General features: G+C 30.7%; 2 protein-coding genes across 5 annotated transcripts in view; one reads left to right on the forward strand and one right to left on the reverse strand.

Annotated features, from left to right (window-relative positions):
• Positions 1 to 250: 250 nt before the first annotated feature.
• The window catches only part of LOC132936634 (protein quiver), a 34,075-nt gene continuing 14,282 nt past the window's right edge, over positions 251 to 20,043 (forward strand). The window contains exons 1-2 of one of the 4 annotated variants that reach the window (XM_061003391.1): positions 251 to 514; positions 11,052 to 11,180. In XM_061003391.1, the coding sequence (XP_060859374.1) occupies positions 11,162 to 11,180 (19 nt within the window). In that variant the 5' untranslated portion in view covers positions 251 to 514; positions 11,052 to 11,161. Of the gene's footprint in view, positions 515 to 11,051; positions 11,181 to 12,460; positions 12,787 to 20,043 lie in introns of those variants that run through there. The other 3 variants (XM_061003390.1, XM_061003389.1, XM_061003388.1) reach the window with 3 other exon arrangements.
• LOC132936633 (zinc finger protein 271-like) lies at positions 6,015 to 7,362 on the reverse strand. Its single transcript, XM_061003387.1, has 2 exons — positions 6,764 to 7,362; positions 6,015 to 6,680 (listed from the first exon to the last, which is right to left on the reverse strand). The coding sequence occupies exons 1-2, from the start codon at positions 6,921 to 6,923 to the stop codon at positions 6,157 to 6,159; spliced, it is 684 nt and encodes a 227-aa protein (XP_060859370.1). The 5' UTR covers positions 6,924 to 7,362; the 3' UTR covers positions 6,015 to 6,156.

Below are 20,043 nucleotides of genomic sequence, written 5' to 3' on the forward strand. Positions count from 1 at the left end.
GTGTCAAATTGAATGTTATGAATACGTCATAATATGTTTGTATTATGTGCGTTGGTATATCATTTTTTATTATACCTATTCCACGATTTGTCAGTGCGACGATGACGAGGATGTACTAAAAAACAAAAATTAAGGACACCCGACAACGTCCCTTCCGCCGTGAGCTAATAGAATAAAATTTCATACAGAATCATCATGACTGTAATGCGCACACAATAACAATATTACTTCAATCTAACACACACACTCCACGACGGATATAATATTGTTCGTTACCGTAATAATATGATGACCTCTCGTCGTCAGTTTTACCGTATAGTCATCGCGCACCCGTCGTACTAAGTTTGTCGCAAACGCGTTCGCGCACAAAGGTATAACCACGGTTATTGTATTCGGTTCGGTTCGGTTCGGTTCGTTATAATATTATCATCGATCTTTATATATAGTTTGTTTCGCCGGGATGTAGAGTTTTCGCACAGCGGCGGACAGACGTAATATTATAATATTATATCCGGTAAAAACAACTTTGGTGAATGATCACCGTATTAGATAAGATACAGGATGTCTCCCCGATTTTTTTCGTGTGTTAATACTGGTTAATATTGGCAAGTTTAAGAAAATATAACAATAAAAATACAATTTTTTGCGTTATAAATATATATATTTTTTTTTTATTTTAAGTACCTATTATCACTAATTTCTCATCGCCGCTATTGGTTGTTTCGGAGTAACAAAATGTCATACAAAATTAACTTAAACATATAATATTAGGTACGTCGTATTGATTTTATGTCAATAATTAATTTTATAAATTAGTGAATTATCTTTTTTAAACATTTTGTTAAATAATATTCTAAAAATCATAGGCATCTAGGTAATATGAAATGCTTATAATCCTAGTGTATACCAAACATTATCGGTGAGACGTCTCGTATATTAATATATTTTTTATGCTATCGTATTAGATACTGCAAGAGATCGCTGCATCGGCACTATTAAATTATGTTGCTCTCAGATCGAACTGTTTTCACACATTTTGATTGTACAAATAAGCCCAATAAAAGTTAAATGCCACCTGCACGCTTCAATGAATTCAAAACTGAACACAAACTATGCCTTGGACAGATATTGTTTGCGCACTCCTAAAACAATTATCCGTAAATAGTAAAATATTTAAAAGTTAAATGAAATGTTTTATGAAAGTTCAATTTCTATTGCTTTTTCTTTTAATTTTTTGAAACTGTTATTAGAACATTTAGATCTAACAATACAATACTATTATAATAGGCCGAGCCTCTATTGACATAAGATTGAAGAATGTATGAAAACCAAAAACTAATGAATATAATTTATAATATTATTATAATTATTATTTAGTTTGACTGCGATATTATGAAAAAAAACCATCAATTCTAATGAAACCGAAATTATTTTCTAATGCAGATTTTTGAAAAATCATGTTGCAGCAGTTAGGTTTTTTTAAACTAATTTATTTATATGTTACCTACATATATTCACGATATAGAACCCCAAAATTAACGATTTCACATCGAACGGTTTTCTTATTTTGTTACTGATATAGTATTACAACAAATTCTTAGAACTTAGAACAAGGCTTTACAAAAGTAATTTATACTATAACCAAGATAACTAAAAAAATATATAAGCACAGTTTTTTTTATAGATATTTTAAGTTCAAATTTGAACAAAATTAGATGGGTATTTAAACGAAAATCGATTATAGTTATTTTGTTGTAATTCAAAAATATTGTTCATAGATAACCTAACCAGTAAAGTATATTATTATAATTTAAACACACAATAAAATGTACAAACGTAACTTTTTACAGACAAAAATAAATTCTACCGTCCGTGTGACTAATGGCCGACGACTAATTATACATACGTACAAAATAAATAAATTGGCATAATTGTATGGGCCCGTGATCTTTGTAAAGAAATTAACAAAATAACGTGTCGCTGAGAATATAGTGCACATTTTTTAATTATTTCATTACATAACAAAGATAATCGGCGGATAATACTGACTAGTGATTTTTGCATAATAGTTTATAGCGGATATATCTAATAATATTATAAAACAAATTCAAAATATTACATAGGTACAATTTAAACCAGTACCTAGTGTGTTCTTTATTATGTCTTACCTATTATATTAGCATTAGACAAATAGTTATTAAAGCGTGGAAACCATATTATTTTATATTTATAAAAATAAAGGGGAAATAGAATAAATTATCTACTATATTATTTTAACCTTTCAATATTAATTAAATTATTTTAAAAACAGTTACCTAACCTAATCTAACCTATGAAGGGCTTCTAATTTTGTTTATCATTCTTGGAAAGTAAATAAGTATTTACTTTATCTCCACAATACAATTTTCAAATATATAATTTATAGCTATATTATATAATTTTATATTCAGGGTTTGCAAAGGTTATAATAATTTTATGATTATAACGTTATATTTGACAAAAAACGATTAAAATTTGTAAACGTAATTATGACGGAAAACGATAATCAAAAATAATTAAATTCCACAAAACAAAACATAACGATGAACAAAATAGTATATTAGAAACAAAACATAACGAAAAACGTAATTTATATAACATCATTAGACAAAAATTAACGCAAAACATTGTTTTTAGAATTTCATTGAACAAAAAATAACGCAAAATGAAATAATTTAAAATACATTTATTTAAAAGTTATATTAGTTTTGTAGAATTATTTATTTAATGCTCGGACATTAGAATTTATTGATTATATTATGTTCCGTATCCGGGCTATTACCTGACCGCATTAATTATTATTAATACATTTAATAGGTATTAACACTATTCTGAATAACAATAAACACAACACTTGGATAACGTTTTAATTCTGAATAACGATGAACGCAAAACTTGTGTAACGTTTTAATTGTAAATAACGATAAACGCAAAAAATGTGTAACGTTTTAACTGTAAATAACATAAAAATGTTTTAAGAAATTTTTTTTTCAAATGCAAGCCCTGATTATACTATAATAGCTGTACCTATGTTTTAAATCTGTGCCATACAATAAGGTAAGAGGACTTATTATAAGAAAAATAAAATGCGAGATGCATATTCAGTGGCGCAACAATCGGGGGTGTTGGGTGGTACTTACACCAGTACACCAGAGTACCTGACATTTTAGAGGGGTACTATTTGGTTCGTTTGTGTTGTCGGTATTTATTTTATTATAACATCAATTCCATACATAAAATATTAAAATATCAAAATTTAAATAAAGGTAATAAAGATTAATTAAGCCCGTATGAAGGAATTTCCTGTAAAAATTACGAAAATAGTTTACACTGCTTATTCCGTGAAACATTGGCTTAGCTATAGGTATAGTCGTATAGATTGATTTAGCAGTGCCGCAGTTGGTAATGCTTGAGGTTGACAATACTGTGGTTTCATTACGTAATATTTTCGTTAGTACGTATTGTTATATGTTACGAAGACGCTAATAGACGAGAAATGAGTAACTATAACATCTAAAATTAGAACAAAAATTGTCATATTTGTAATATTATCAGGTATCACGGATGCCGGTGACTGATCTCCCTTTCAAAAGATTACCACGAAGTTCGTTCTAAATTTGCAATTAAACATTTTGAAGAAGTTGGAGGTGATATAAGATTAAAATTTGATACGGAATAGAACTTTAAAGTTCGAGTTTTCTTACCAATAATTAATACAGTTATTTTTCAACTTTTCAATAGATTTCAAGGATTAAAAAAATTAACTGAAAACTTTAATTTTTTACCAACTACATTAATTACCTTACTACGATGGTTAATGGTTTATCTGAAGATGACTTAATAAAAGCTTCATATGATTTTACTCTATTACAAATTACAAAAATTACATAAGCTCCGATTTAACCCAGCAGTTACTGTCAATAAGAGGATTAATTAATATTTCTGAAGTCAAAAGTATTGAACAATTAACATTATACATTTAAAAAAGTTGACTTTAGTACATCGAATATTGATATTTTAAGTGCAACCTAAATTATCTCACATTACCTGTAACAGTTGCATCAGCGGAAAGATCGTTTTCCAAACTGAAACTTATTAAAAATTACCTAAGGTATTCAATAAGTCAAGACCGGCTATCAAACATTGCTATTTTGAATATCGAAAAAAATAAAACTGAAAAACTAAATGTAAGTAAAACAATAGACAATTTTGCCAACTTAAAGGTTAGAAAAATGAGGCTTTGTTAACATGTATTAATTTTTTTTTTTATGAATTAAAAAACCTACCCACCTTTGATATAATTTGTATATTTTTTTAATGTATACTATAAAATTAAAATATAAATATATAACGGAAATAATTTATTGTGGGGCACCATAATTATATATTTGTCACTAGGGCACCATAAGTTGTAGTTGCACCACTGTGCATTTTTAATAGTTTCTACATTTATTTATTTATTTACTTATTCTTGTAAAGCATACATATAGTCACTATAAATTATAATAATCATTGTATTCTAGCAGGGGCGTATAGAGCTATTTTATGTGACCGGGGAACTAGCGAATTCAAGGGCCCTGGAAATTGTATACTCGATTTGCTCGCAGTGCATTCATAAAATAAATATGTGATATATTATATAAGATGTATATTCTTACACCCATATTATTTTACTTAAATATAAAAGTTTTTTCTATCAACTTAACTTAACTTAATAAAAATCATCATTAACTTGCCTAGGCTTGCATTGATTTTGAAAAGATAGTTTTTCTGAGAAAAATCTCCGCCTACAAAACCGTTTTCTCAGTTTTTTTTATTTGTATTTTTATATATATTCCTATATTTGTTGAAAATTGTACGTAAAAGCGTGGATTTTAATTTAATATTTAAATTAATTACATGTTTATTATTTTTATTTTAATATAGAAGGTTTCAACATTTAATATAATAACACAAAGTTTGTCTAACATTTTGCTTATAATAATTTAAAAAAAACAGATATAATTTAAATGCACATTACATTATTGTATCTGTATCAAAATCAAATATTTATTTAATTAGATATTTAAAAGAAAAAAAATAATGTTTTTAGATCTACTTATGTGTATTTAGTGACTTTGAATTTGCCAAAGCATCGATAATTTCTTTTTCGATTAGATACATTATCTAAATATATCACTTTAATATGTATCGTCTTACATATCACCAAAATTAAAATTGCTTCACTAAAACTGCATCACTTTAAAACTTCAAAATATAACCCTTGTTTGTGAGTAGTTGTCAATATTTTTCTTTTTAAAATGAAAAATCAAAAGAAGAGTTGATTTTAAAAGTTAAGGAGACAAAAAAGATAAGTAAAAGTTAAATTAATAAATGCATCAAACGATAAGCTAACAAATTGAAATTAACTTTACTTTTAACTTGTAATTCGTTTCTGAAAAAATTCATTTTATGCATCCAGCATAACACAATATGTATAATATTTACCACTCGTTATATTATCAAGAAAGTTTAAACTCACAAAGTTTTAAAACAAATGTTATATTTCTGATATGTTAATGTGCTGTATATGATATTTGATTTATTACGAATAATATTTCTATTTTCCTTTAAGCTTAAAAATGTTTAGTTGTATTAAAATACTTAAATAACAATAAATTAAAAGTAATATAAAATACTTTGGTCCATTTAATTATATATATTTTTGTAGAATAAAATCTACTAAATAAATATTTAGAAAAACATACCTACATAGTACATATATCATGCGTCAAATTAACATTTTTAAAAACGGCTTCGAATAACCTTTTACCGCAAATTATAAAATAGATATAACATCCACTAGTGTAAATGGATTCCAAACATTATTAACTCGACAACAGTTCTATGTAATACACATTATATTCATGGACATTCAAAATCCAATTGCTATTCATTAATTATTATTGAGGAACAACTAGATAAAAAATTTAAGATACGAACACACAATATCCTTATTTAACTCCCGTAAATCCAAACTATAGCACATATTTCCGCTTCAAATTGAATGTATGAATTTGTCACAAACATCGTATATTATGTAAGGTCTCGCTTAAGTGTGCGTCCAGTGGCCGTCCACTAGTGCTTGTTCAAACTGTCATTCACACTGAGCGACCTGTCACCTATGTCACATGGATACGGCTTCTCTCCAGTGTGCGTCCACTGATGTGCCGAAAGATTACCACTTTGACTAAACGATTTGTCGCAAACATCGCATGAATACAGTTTCTCCCCAGTGTGCGTCCACTGATGTTTTGTCAAACTGTCATTCATACTGTACGACCTGTCACATATGTCGCATGGATACGGTTTCTCTCCAGTGTGTGTCCGCCGGTGCTTCGTCAAACTGTTAATTACACTGAACGACCTGTAACATATGTCACATGGATACGGCTTCTCTCCAGTGTGCGTCCGCTGATGTGCCGAAAGATGACCACTTTGACTGAACGATTTATCGCAAACATCGCATGGATACAGTTTCTTTCCAGTGTGCGTCCACCGATGCTTTGTCAAAATGTCATTCATACTAAACGACTTGTCACATATGTCACACGGATGAGGTTTATCTCCAGTGTGTGTCCGACGGTGCTTCGTCAAAATTGCTGCTTACACTGAACGACCTGTCACAAATGTCGCACGCATACGGTTTCTCTCCAGTGTGTCCGCTGATGTGCCGAAAGATGACCACTTTGACTAAACGATTGGTCGCAAACATCGCATGAATACAGTTTCTCTCCAGTGTGTGTCCGACGGTGCTTCGTCAAATTGCTGCTTACACTGAACGACTTGTCACATATGTCACACGGATGAGGTTTATCTCCTGTATTCGTCTTTTGGTGTACCATCAGTTTGCTTTTAGTGTTGAATATTAAGTGTGATATATTTTAGTGCGCACGCACTAGTGTCTTTCGGCTATGTGCGTCCTACGGCTACAGCTAAGATCGTCCAATAAAATGTTTTAAATCACTAATTGGAGACTATGCTGTCATCACTGTTTAACTTATGAAACTCTAGCTAGGTCTGACATTATTGATTTATTTTTAGAACGAAGCATTATATGGTTACTAGACTATTTTGTCATTGGTTATTAAGAATGTATTGTCATTGCCCTGTTTTTGAGCTAGTATATGTTTTAGTATAATTAAATCTATTATTCATAAAAAAAAATGATATAATAATTCGGGCTAAATCAGTTGTCCGAATATTCAAATTCCTGTTCTGTGAACTAAATATTTCCGAAAATCTTATCGAATATGGTGGGTAGTTTTTATCTTTTTATATTATATAAGTTTTTTATTCTTTATATTATTCACGCGTAGTCAGGTTAGTCATTAGGGACACCGTACACTATACCTAGAATTACAACCATGCCTTTTTCCTACCTTTTAGGTTATTAAACATAAGTTTTAACACCTTATATCCCCGTTGTATCCGTTAGTTACCAGTTCATAGTTATATTATTGATATTAAGTTATTTATTAATCTATTAATTAGTCCATAGTTACTGTACCTAAATACAAATATAATTTTTTTTTATTAAGATTGTTGGCTCACGTTCAGCTTTCTATTATAATAAAAATAAGTTGCCTTCATGGCCTAGACGATATGTCACAATATGGCTCTATCAATCTTGTTCATTATTTAGAATAGTATTATTAATAAATTAAAAATGTTGTGTTGGCACTGTCATTTTTCTACATTTTTGATCATCATTTTATTACAATGGTAACTTGAATAATATTTTATTTATTAGGTAGGCCCGCCGGCCCTAACGCACTAACAAAACTCACCTGCGGTACGTTCAGTGGCAGATTTTATCCCATGCGAACCGTGCCGGGGACGTAGGTAAAAACAATAATAATAATCGCAACCGCACACGAGCGACCACCTAGCCGTACCACAACGAAGAACTTACTGCGTACAGAACAAACACAAAACAAAACCACGCTATTCACAACGTCGCTAATGGACAATGAACATTTTAGAAGCGGACAAAACAATTAGATAGGCAATGGTAATGCACGAACGACACTCACCAGAATCAAATTACAACATAAGACAGTAAAACGTGGTTTAGCAGCAGCAGACGAACGAAGATGAAAGCACACAGAATGGCAAGATCGCAAGGGGCGACGAGCCGCAAAGAACAGACAAACGACTAGAAAAACAAATTTATACATGGCCGATTTTAACGGTAACTCACTCAAACAGAATGTCAGTGTCACCTGTACAACAACACGAAAGAACAAAAAAAACTAGAAACTTTCAGGACACTTACTTTTGAAACTATTTTATACAAAACATTAAAGAATACAATTTGAACACAGTAACAATAGATAACGTAACGGTCTCACACATGCACTGGGCGGTCAGCACACGACAGCTGACACCATCGTCGACCGCACTGCAGTGACTCGTGATAAGACCATTACGGAAACTGAACACAACAATATTATTACACGACAAATATACTTAGCCAAGTTGCCATATTGGCTTCAACAAAGATTTTACAATGGTTCTATTTAAAGTAAATTTATAGGAACCAGTATTGAAAAATATCAATATTTGAGTACCTATTTAATATCAAATCATACCAGCTATAATAAAAAAAAAAGAGGTACCAAAATTTGAATGTTTCCGAATTATTTTTAAGTTGTGTAATATGCATATATGCATTTATAGTTTATTGCGTTGTATTTAATACGTTTAGAAACCGGGAATTTAGCACGCTCGCAGAGTGAGCTCTTCTATTAGGTTTTAATATTGTATACCTAGCAACAATTAAGTTAAAAACATTATGTAAGTAATAAGTAATAAATGCATTTACCCCAAAAAATAGGTTTGGGCTCCAGTGCCCTCCAAACTCCAAGTTGGACATGTGCTTTACAGTTTCATCGTCGTATAATCATCATTATTTCGGCATACGTATATCAATAAAATACTACCTATAACAAATCTACGAGGTCGGCCGACATAATAAATTATAATTACCACAATCAGGTGCATTACGCTATCATCCAGAGGATAGGAAATGTACTCATAACATAGATAATATAAGAATGGATAGGATATAAGAACTTATCACATGAAACTTTAGTGATACTATTTTTAAGGTTATATGGGGCAAATATTGATATGATAATTGATAAATAATAATAAATATTTTAAATATTTTAAATATTTAACAAAGTTTAGAGTAATTTTCCAGGCACAAGTGGCACAACAATCAAAATACAAACTGACATATATCTAAATATAACTGACTATCATGTTATCATTATTATTTAATAAAATAGTTTTGCACATAACCTTAAAAAGTCCCATATCGTCTTTCTCTCTTTACGTTCTCTCTTCCCCAAAAAAGCACACTGCCCCATATGGAACTGGTATAGGCATGTCCTATCCATTCTTTCATTATCTATGACTCAAAACCGTTACCAATATTTGTTATATAATTTGGACAAATTTGTTATCACATATTTAAATATTATTATATTCGTCAATACCTGTGGGAAATAATAACAATAAAGGGCTCGGAACTTATTGATCTTAAAATGTACAAATAAGCATAAATATGCACTTATTTTTTTTACACGAATAGTTTATAAAACTCTAAAAAGTAAAGGTCTACGGAGTTTTATATTCTTAAACTAGTTAACTGTACTAGTTTTTTTTTTTTTGCTTTACTTTCAAAAGTACATAAATTAAAAGTAAATGCATATATGTATACATTTTTATTTTTAAATTAATTGTAAAACAGAATTTCTAAAATAACTTAAACAGTGAATACCTTTGAAAATTCTTCATGAAATACTTCTAATTATTACAACTATTTCAAATGTTTCCATTCTATTACACATCAGCCAAGCAAATAAAAGGTAGACACATTAAAATTATATAAACTACTAAAACTAATAAACTGCATTGTGTTTTGTATAACTTTGTTCTCACTTTCAAAATGCAATACTTCATTGAATCATATTAAAGCATTTTTTAACGTTTACAAAATTAAATGATCGCTTAACTTCTTATTTCTTATTAAAACCTAATTAAAACATGCGAATGCAATAATAACAACTTCTGAACCTTAAATTAATTAATTTAATAACACAGTATAGTATTCATTACTTTATCAAATTGCATTTACTATAATTACTTATTTATTTATTTATAATAAGTAATTACTAATTAAGTAATCTAAAAACTAGATTAAACGTTATTAAATTTTTTTCTTAGATTTTAATTATTGACAAACTTTATATTTAAATCCATATGAAAAAGTAAATAAGTAAAATGTTGCGGAAATAAATGTATTATTATGCCTAGATATTTTGCTATACAGTAGTGATTTGTTTTTAGAATAGGAGCGGCAAATTATTAAATTCTCTATTGAATATCATGCATGGTATTTTATGGTGTTATACGTATCATGTGATACACTATGGCTTCGCATACCTGTATGTTTTAAACTTTTATAAAAAACATTTTCACGTTTCTACAATCTACATAGTGCAAAAAAGCCTAAGTGGGGATTGAACACCCATCTACCATAATTTACACCATTGCTTTGTGGTCTATATTATAATATTATATCCACTGTTTTCATCGATTAACATTTTGTTTTGTAATATTTCAAATTGATTTCTTAATTCTTAAATATTACAACATCGAATACCTATCATGGTGGTTCTCATTTTTAATAAAAGTTAATTTTGTCGTTATAGGACTCACCTAAAGGTAGGTTTAAATATCACTATTTAAGGAAAAAATAGGGGATGGACATGATTGGTGAATCACCCTGTATATACTACACTCACACACACACACACACACGCACACACACGCACGCACGCACGAGTACATTGGAGGATGAGAGTGGGATGGTTTTGGCACGGGGAGCATATAGGTTCACGCAGCAGCGGATCTCTGTGGCGCTTTTGTGTGTACTTAGGATGCGATTATCCTTTTTGCAGCCGGGCCCGTCGAAGAAGGGGCGTCATCCTGCCACCACCGCCAACACCGCCACTAACGCCACCGCCTCCCAACGTCGTCTACCCGCCGCAGAAGTACTCCCGAGCAGAAAATGCGGTGGACAATTGCAGGTAAAAAACGTCTTGAATACATTAAAGCAATCACCTAATCCGAAGCCCAATTTAGTACATATTATATTCGCATGTACAATATATTATTATTGTGTTATACCTATAACGATATTACGATAACGAGGATATAGTTCAGCGACTTTAATATCATTCAGTTGTGTGTGCTAATCGTATATCATAATATTATTAAATTACATAACCTCGTCATCACTCTCGAAATGTTCCCTCTTTATTTCACTTTATCGTATGTGTGTGCCGTAAATCGGATTAAGTTCATATAATATTATGTAGGTATTACGTATTTATGACGTTCGTAGGTATAAGTATAGCACATTATAATATAGCACGCTGTAAGTATACAGTAATATATATTTTAATACTTTAATATTATACAGACATTCGTGTGTACACGTATGATATATAGTTAGGTATAGGTCTTTTATCGAATTTTTGGAACCTAACTACAGAGCGAACATTTTGTGATGAAGGTGTAAATTTGATAAATTCGCAGTTATTGGAACCCACGCTATTTTAATTACTATTAATATTTAAATGATGACGAGTATTCAACTTCCCCCCCCCCCACCAATTTTCATTTTAAACTAATCTTAAATTTATTTCAGTTTTAAAAGCAAAATATAATACAATCGTTTTTTTATAACAAATTATTAATAATATGCACTTTGTGCTGTATATTGGACAGCACTGAGTGTATACATACACGTATAATATTTAAAATATTATAACTGGTTATAACTGTTGAATATCACTGGTATAATAGTAGGCTCGTGGTGTGCGTAAGACGTATGGTGTAATGGTGTATCGTCGCGGTCGGAGAGGAGGGAAAGGGGTTGGCAACCGTTTGTCCGTTTATAGATCACGCATCAAAATCGGCACACGTGATTCTGAGGCAGTGTTCGCATCGTGACTTTGAAAATAATATTAATCCACAGTTTTCAGCCAATTTCAAGACGATACAAAAAACAAAAAATTTCGTTCAAAACACGCAAACCCCTCCAGCCACTCCCCCTCGCACACCGTCTCCCGACACAATCACCCCCGCCAACCGCGAGCGACCGTGACGCGCAACAGCAAAGCACAGGGAGAGACGATTAATATGTATTATAAAAAAGACTTATCGCGAGCGAGTGAGGTGCGCGGCGGCTTGGCGCCCGCTCAAAAAACAGTGTCCGGACGTGCGTTTATTTTTGGCTCGGCGGGCGAACGGATACACGACGGGCTTGTGCGCGATACGGTTACATACACACCGCCGTGGTGGAGGGACGACGACGTTCACGCAGTGTTTATTTTAAATGTTTATGTTGTATCCGACGATCGGCGACGACGACGTGGTAAACATTTCGCAGTGACTTGTCCGAGCCAGCAGCGATGAGTGTCCGTCCGGCCGTCTGTCCGTCTGTCCGTCTGTCTCTGTAAATGACAATAAAATATAACATAATATATTATAACACAAAGCGTGTTACCGTGACGCCACCGGGCGGATTTCAAAAGTTTGAGACTTACAAACAATCGTATATATAGATATAGTATTACGATAACGATGCGAAAGTCCTCCAAAATGTATACTGATAACGCCGGCCAGTAGGTACGTGCGAAACAATTCCAATTACGAATTATTATTATAATATAGTTTACAATAATACCTATTATTATTATACCTACACACTTCACCTATATATATACAGGGTGCATCTTGTGATAGTAAATATATCATAAAACTGTTTGTTTTTTTATTAGACTTGCAGAGACAAGGACTACAAATGTTTTATTTTTTAATTTAATTACATTTTTTGGTAAAAAAGTTTCAAAAAATAATTTTTTTTATTTTATTATTTCATTTTATGGAGTTTATTTTTGTGAAAATTTTGACTTTTCAACATATTATTTTCATTAATCTTATGATTTTTAATAATTTTTTTAGTTTACCTATATGTAAAACTGCAAAAAACCGGTTTTTGTCCGGAGTCCCCCTCTACGGCTAATGGGTATATCCTCACAGGACACTCTGTATATATATAATATATATAGCATAATAAATAATATAATATTGCTATAAGAAAATATAAAACTCATCGTACAACGTCCGTTTATAATATTATAATACCTAATAATTATAGTTAATATTATATTATTAATTACAATGTTTACATATGCGCAAATATGGGAGTGGTAGTGGGTGCCAAATTACTCCGGAAGTCAAATTTCTCCGAGTAATTTATTTCACAGATCGCTTGTAAAATATAATTACAAATATTTATATACTAAACGACACATTTTTTAATTTAAATCGATAGCTTCATCCCGAATAAATTATATTTAAACTGTTGACAATTAATATTTTCATTCATTTTACATTTTAATAACAATATTAATCAACTGTCTTTTATTGATTCAATAAAATATGAAAATAGATAAGTATATGGGTTTATATTTTTATCACTCCCTTAATTTACTTCTAATGAGCTTATTATATGTACATATTCATTTATAATATTATAATATGTAACGGGCAATATACACACTGCTTGGGCCATTTGGTATTGTCCGGGCAATTTTTGTGCAATATTTCCTACTTATTGATTGTTTCTATAAATAATTATATAATATTTATGGAAAAACAACAACAAATGACTACTTCAGTATTAATTATAATTGTATTATTAACTACATATTTATTATATTCTTAATATTTTTAAACATTGATAATTAATTTAATTTTTTTAATATTTTTTAAATTTTATTTTAAACAATATTTTAAAACAATTATAATATAATGGTAATAAATATACCATGATCAATATATAAAAAAAGTTATTATATTAAGGTTATTTAGAATTTCGTATTATTACCTATTTAGCTATTTATTTGTACATGATTTACTAGAATGGCACTTGGAATTGAAAAGTCTGTCTGCTTTCCTACAGTTGCATTTGCTTATTTTAAAAAGCTACGTACATCCGTCGTTATTGAATATAATAATATTATATTAATATCCTAAGTCCTATCCATTGTTTTAAAATATTCAGATTGTTTTTTTTTCCGTCAATATTAAATAAATTATTAGTAAAAATAAATAGAAAAACAAATAGGTACTGCACACAAAATAGTTTGTTTGTATTCGTGGTTAAAACTGCCCGAGCTGGACCAAATTGACATGGCAATCTGTACATTGTCCGGCATTCAACATTTCCCATTACATATATTTTGTGCATAGTATAATAGCATATTATTAACATAAATTAAGATGAATAATATAATAGACGATAGAAGTAAAAAAATATTTTCTGCTGCAGCGCGTAAAAAATAAAACATGAAATAATGTCAGTGGCATGACCAGAATTTATTTTGGTTTGGGGAGGACTGATTATTTTTTATTTAGGAGTCACTTAACTAGGACCCACGCTCTAGGCATTTTTAATTTTGGTCTCTGCACATTTTTTTACTTATACTAAACTGCATAATTAATTAAGCTTTTAGTACCTAACTCTTTAACCATTGATTTTATAATTGACATATATGCAGGGGTGTGCTCGTTGGGGGATGAGGGTGTCTACTCCTCTCCGCATTTGGCTTACTTTTGTCACATAAAATATATGATAGTTGATAAATAAATCAAAGTAAGGTTATCACTATATAACGTGGTATGAGAATAGTCAAACGTTTTATATCCCCCTATATCTTTCAATAAAGCTTAACACAGCACTGCATATGCGTATATTATATGTATTGTAAAAATTATTTAATCAATACCCAAAATTTTACAAGAAAGAGTGGAAGAAATTATGAATTTCCTTTTGTATTAATTAAACGTCAACATTTATAAATTGTTTAAACACTATTTGTACCTACCTGGTACCCATACCGTACCCATACCTATCAAAAAATAAATAAAACAATAGCAAAACACTTAACTAATAATATTTCATTGATACTTAACATTATCTTTAAACAAAAGTTTTTAATAAATGGTCTACAGTAGTCAGAGTAATAATGCTAATGTTTTTTTTTGTATGATACCCTTATGTTGTTTGGCCCTTCCGTAGTTAGAAATTCGTCCAAAATTGTTTCATCTGAAATTTCAATATCTATATGAATATCTATTGGATAACAAAGCCAAACCAACAAGTTTGTGATTTATCGATTTATGGATAATATTAAACATTTTATATACCAACACAGTTTTCGAATAAATTCGATTTCTTCTAATCAGACGTGACGAATAACAATTATGTTGTAGTACCATCAACATTTTCAGAACACAATAATAGTATTATTAACCCCACGGCCAATCATATATTATGTATCCTGTTTTTCTAAAACGATTTTCGCAAGTCTAAAATTAATATAAACTTTTTTTTTTTATTGAACAAAACATAATATTCACAATCTGTATTTACAAGTTATACAATAAGTAAATGTGATGGAAATTGATTTACAGGAGGGGGAAGTTGCCCATTGGCGACACCCCGTGGGAAGCGATTTAAGGGGAGAGTAGGTCCCTGCACCAGTTCCTTTTCAGGCGCCTGGGTGGATTACCTGGAATTTGATTGGATGATAGTTGGGTGATTATAGGATTAGAGTGATACTGAATGTTTTGTGTGTTTTTTTGTAGGTGATTTTGGCAAGGTTGCTTAAGGTTGGAATGCAGATGTCTTTATGGAGTGATTCATTGGTAATATACCAAGGGGCACCAGATATTAGACGTAGACAAATGGACTGAAATGCCTGAATTGTTCTTGTATTTGAGGGTTTGGCTGACCCCCAAAGTTGTATGCCATAGTACCACATGGGTCTTAGAAGAGCCATGTATATTGTTCTTTTGGTTTTTAATGAGAGCTTTGAGCGGAGTATGGGCCTGAGAAGGTGGAGTCTTGAATTGAGAGCTTTACGCTTGTTTTTTAAGTGTGGACCCCATGTAAGGCGTTTTTTAAGAATTAAACCCAAATAATTAGTTTGTGTGGAAGATGGAATTTATGCATTGCCGATAAAGGTTGCGGGACATTCTAGGGATCGAAGTGTGAAAGTAATTTGAGAGGATTTTGATGGGTTTACTTGGATTTTCCAGTTGTGAAACCAGGTGTTTATTACAGTTAGGTGGTTTTGGATTTTTTGGGCAGCTTGGATGGGATCATTGTCAGTAGCAAGGATAGCAGTTTCATCCGCGAACGTACCAAGTAGTGTGTTTTCGTTTAGAGGTAGGTCACTGGTGAAGACATTGAATAGGAAGGGAGCTATGTCATTGCCTTGGGGAACACCAGCAGTTGCTATTTGAGAGTTGGATAAGGCGCCGTTAATTTTTGTGACAAATGTTCGTTGGTTTAGATAAGATTTAATTAGTAGGTAGTACGGAGCAGGCAAGAATTGGAAATCAGGTATAATTTTATTATCTGCGGCAATTTTTGTAATTCTTTTTAGAAGTATTTTTTCAAATAGTTTTCCTACAATAGACAGAAGGCTTATAGGACGGTAAGAGGAAGGGTTTTCGAGAGGTTTGCCTGGTTTGTGGATGAGTATTATTTGAGCATGTTTCCAGATAGATGGCATGTAAGAAAGGCGGAGTATAGAATTGAGAAATATAAACTATAAACGTTTAAAGGTTTCTGGTATTTTGTATAATATGCATATTAAATATGTCTATATAATATAATATATATACATACAAACAATTAAAAAAATATCCAATCATATCCAAAATAATACTTACAAATAAAAATGATAAAATTCGTGAAACTTAAAAAATGACCATCTCGATTTTACAGAAACATGACGTAATTTGTTTGCGGGATGGACTGGAAAATGTTATCGAAAAAACGTCAAATTTGTACATTAAATAATTAAATACAATAGGTATATAAAAAACGTGAATCTTTGTGATGTTTCGACTACCCACTACACTCCGAAAACACGTCGATTTTTAATTTTTTGTGATGTACGCACAATAAATACATAGCTGCAGCTTATGGTAGATAAAGTCAAGGGGTAAATACTTTCCAAAATATAAAATAATAAATAGATAGCCTGCAGGTTGATAGATATAATACTATTATAATGCTGCAGTATATAGTATATAAGTTATGCAATCAACGTCCATGCTACGGTTACTAGACGTTGCTAATGTTGCGATAATAAAACATAATACGTAATTAATTTAAAAAAAAACTATAAAAATGCATGTACACGAATATTTTGAACAATGATTTTTTTAAATCGGTCTCGAGGTCAAGATACATTACCGATAAATGTGGAAATGAAAAATGTATGAAATTCGTAGACAATATCCTTCGACGACGTGCGATACGCGCTCAATAAAGATTAATACACACACACGACACACCCACAAATAAAGTCTAAAAAAATGTTCGCATTTTCAAGGTAGGTATTATAGACACATTCTGATAGTTATACTACGTGAGTTAGTTTAAAATGTAGGAATAAAAAAATGTTTAAATTACCCATCGTCGTGATCCGTGAGGTCGGCCACAGAGAAATCTCTGTGATTTTTGTAGCTCGTATACGGTAAATATTTTTGCGCGAAAGAATAGTGTGTGATTAGTTTATCGTGGGAAAGAAATTAAAAATAAATACTAGTGTGATTTGAGGTATAAATATAGCTTAAGACAGGGGTCACCAATTAATATTTTTGGAGAGCTACATTGGGAATTTAGAATATTTTCGGGGTACATCACAATTTAAAGCAAATATTTTTAATGTATTATATTATTATAATTCAAAAGTACCATATAGTGGCCTAGTGTCATTAATAATAATGAATTAAATTAAAAAAATTAAAAAAACTTTTAATTTATAATAATTATAATATAAATATACAATTGGGTTAAAATTAGTGGAAAAAATGGCAAGGCTTCACTGACTGCTTGAAATTGGTGTAAATGGGGTAAAATTTGGTAAAATTAGGTAACATTTGCCTAGGTAGTGAAATTGTACTGGTTTAAAATGTACTAAGCGAAAATTTACTCGAGATAAATAATTGCTAGGTACCTAGTGAAATTTTACCTAGGTGGGGTAAAATATAACTAAGGTAAAATGTCATTGTTACACCGGCATTAAGGTAAGGTTGTAAGATACTATATTATAAGTACAGGTAAACTGCTCTTCACGCTCAATCTGTGGCAACTAGATACTTATACATAACACTTGTTAAAAATTAACGTACCCTTCGAGATTTTTTTTTAAAAAAATATTCAAAACAGGATTATATTAATTCTCTATCAGAAATTCAGAAACATAAACATTTATTTTATTATAAATTATATAATACAGTCATACCTACCATGAATTACGAGTTCAGAGTAAATTGACTATGGTTGATGATTTTCTTAAAATAATGCTTCGAACAGAACACGTATTACCTATATATATAATGTTACTATCGATGTCTTATTATTCCATAGTTAGATTATAATAACATTTTATGCAACCTAATTAATATTAAATGTCTAACATTATTAAGCTATATCATCGACAATGTCACTAACAGACAATAAAGGCAATATTGTAAAAATGTTGGCTGAAAAATGCCAGAATCATCATTATTACCTAGACAATTTGATAAATTCATCATTGCTTGAAAATAAGGAGCATTAAAATTATTTCCTAGTCAATATCGCGTAAAGTCTAATTCGATCTGAAATATCGTTCATGACTAGGTAAGTCTTTAAGAGGATGTGTCACACACACGTGTGATGTCTTACTAACGTACAAGGAAGGTACACCATAGCAAATTTATGTTAAACAGTTCCAATTTTGTGTAGTGAGCTTAAATAATAGACCTAATAGTGAAACCCGGGGTAGAATGGGGTCGCGGGACACAACGGGGTAACAGCTTTTTTCCATACGCAACGTTGCGCATCGTTAAGTCTCGTCGGAAATAATAATGTTTTTCCTCCACGTAACCGTAGATGATGTTATCACAATTATAACTCACATATTTTTTCGCTAATTCGTTGTTTCACGTCAATTTTTTACAACTTAATTCGATTTTAATATAAAAACATTTTATTTTAATATCCTATCAAACTTAAAAGTTCGAACATTAGATATTTGAACTTTCATCTAGGTTTTTTACGATACTATAAATTTCTAACAAGTTATTGTACCTATCTATGTAAAATATTACAATTTAAAAATTCTCAAAACTTGCCTAAACATTTTAATATTGTAAGAAGTCCGTGTGAAAGCACAGATAATGTTCATACTTGAAGTTTGGTTAAATATTTCAATTCTCTATATTATTAAAGGTTAAGTAGGTATTGCACAACATTGGAACTGCTGAACACAAGGTCGCTAAGTCGTTCGTTCTAGGTACGTTCGTAAAATGGAGAAAATACATGGGGGACGTCCGCCGTCCTGTTACCGTTAATTCATGTAATTCTTTAATTAACGTCTTCGACAATAATATAGTAATAATATTTATATAGGATAATGTCCGTGCAGTGAAATAGATTGTATACCTAATTTTCGGATATGCCCGATAGACCATAGACCGATGGCTAATGCCTAATGGAGCATTTAGGAGTCACTATCGATACCTGCAGAAAAAAAACCGATTGATCTGAGGTTCTTCAAAATGATGTAAACCTAACTGTATAAGTCATTACGATTTATAATTATAATATTCGCATGAATGAAAATTCAATTAAGATTGAGGAAAAATGAGAAAATGGTAAATTACCTACCTATAGTTTTTATTTAAGGATTTAAAAATTTCACACGCAACCACTGTAGGTATAGGTAGACTATAAGCAAGGCTGGGCAACTGGGCAAGCCAACTATTTTTTTTTTAACTTGTTAAGTTAAGTTAATATAGAAAACAGTGGCGTAA

Source organism: Metopolophium dirhodum, chromosome 1, assembly GCF_019925205.1.
Source record: "Metopolophium dirhodum isolate CAU chromosome 1, ASM1992520v1, whole genome shotgun sequence".
Lineage (NCBI taxonomy): Eukaryota > Metazoa > Arthropoda > Insecta > Hemiptera > Aphididae > Metopolophium > Metopolophium dirhodum.

Bases quoted from the DNA above. Each gene is read 5' to 3' on its own strand.
- LOC132936633 (XM_061003387.1), bottom strand. From the start codon at position 6,923: ATGGTACACCAAAAGACGAATACAGGAGATAAACCTCATCCGTGTGAC. The intron at 6,681-6,763 runs GTCATCTTTCGG...CAGTGTAAGCAG, and splicing joins CCAATCGTTTAGTCAAAGTG to CAATTTTGACGAAGCACCGT.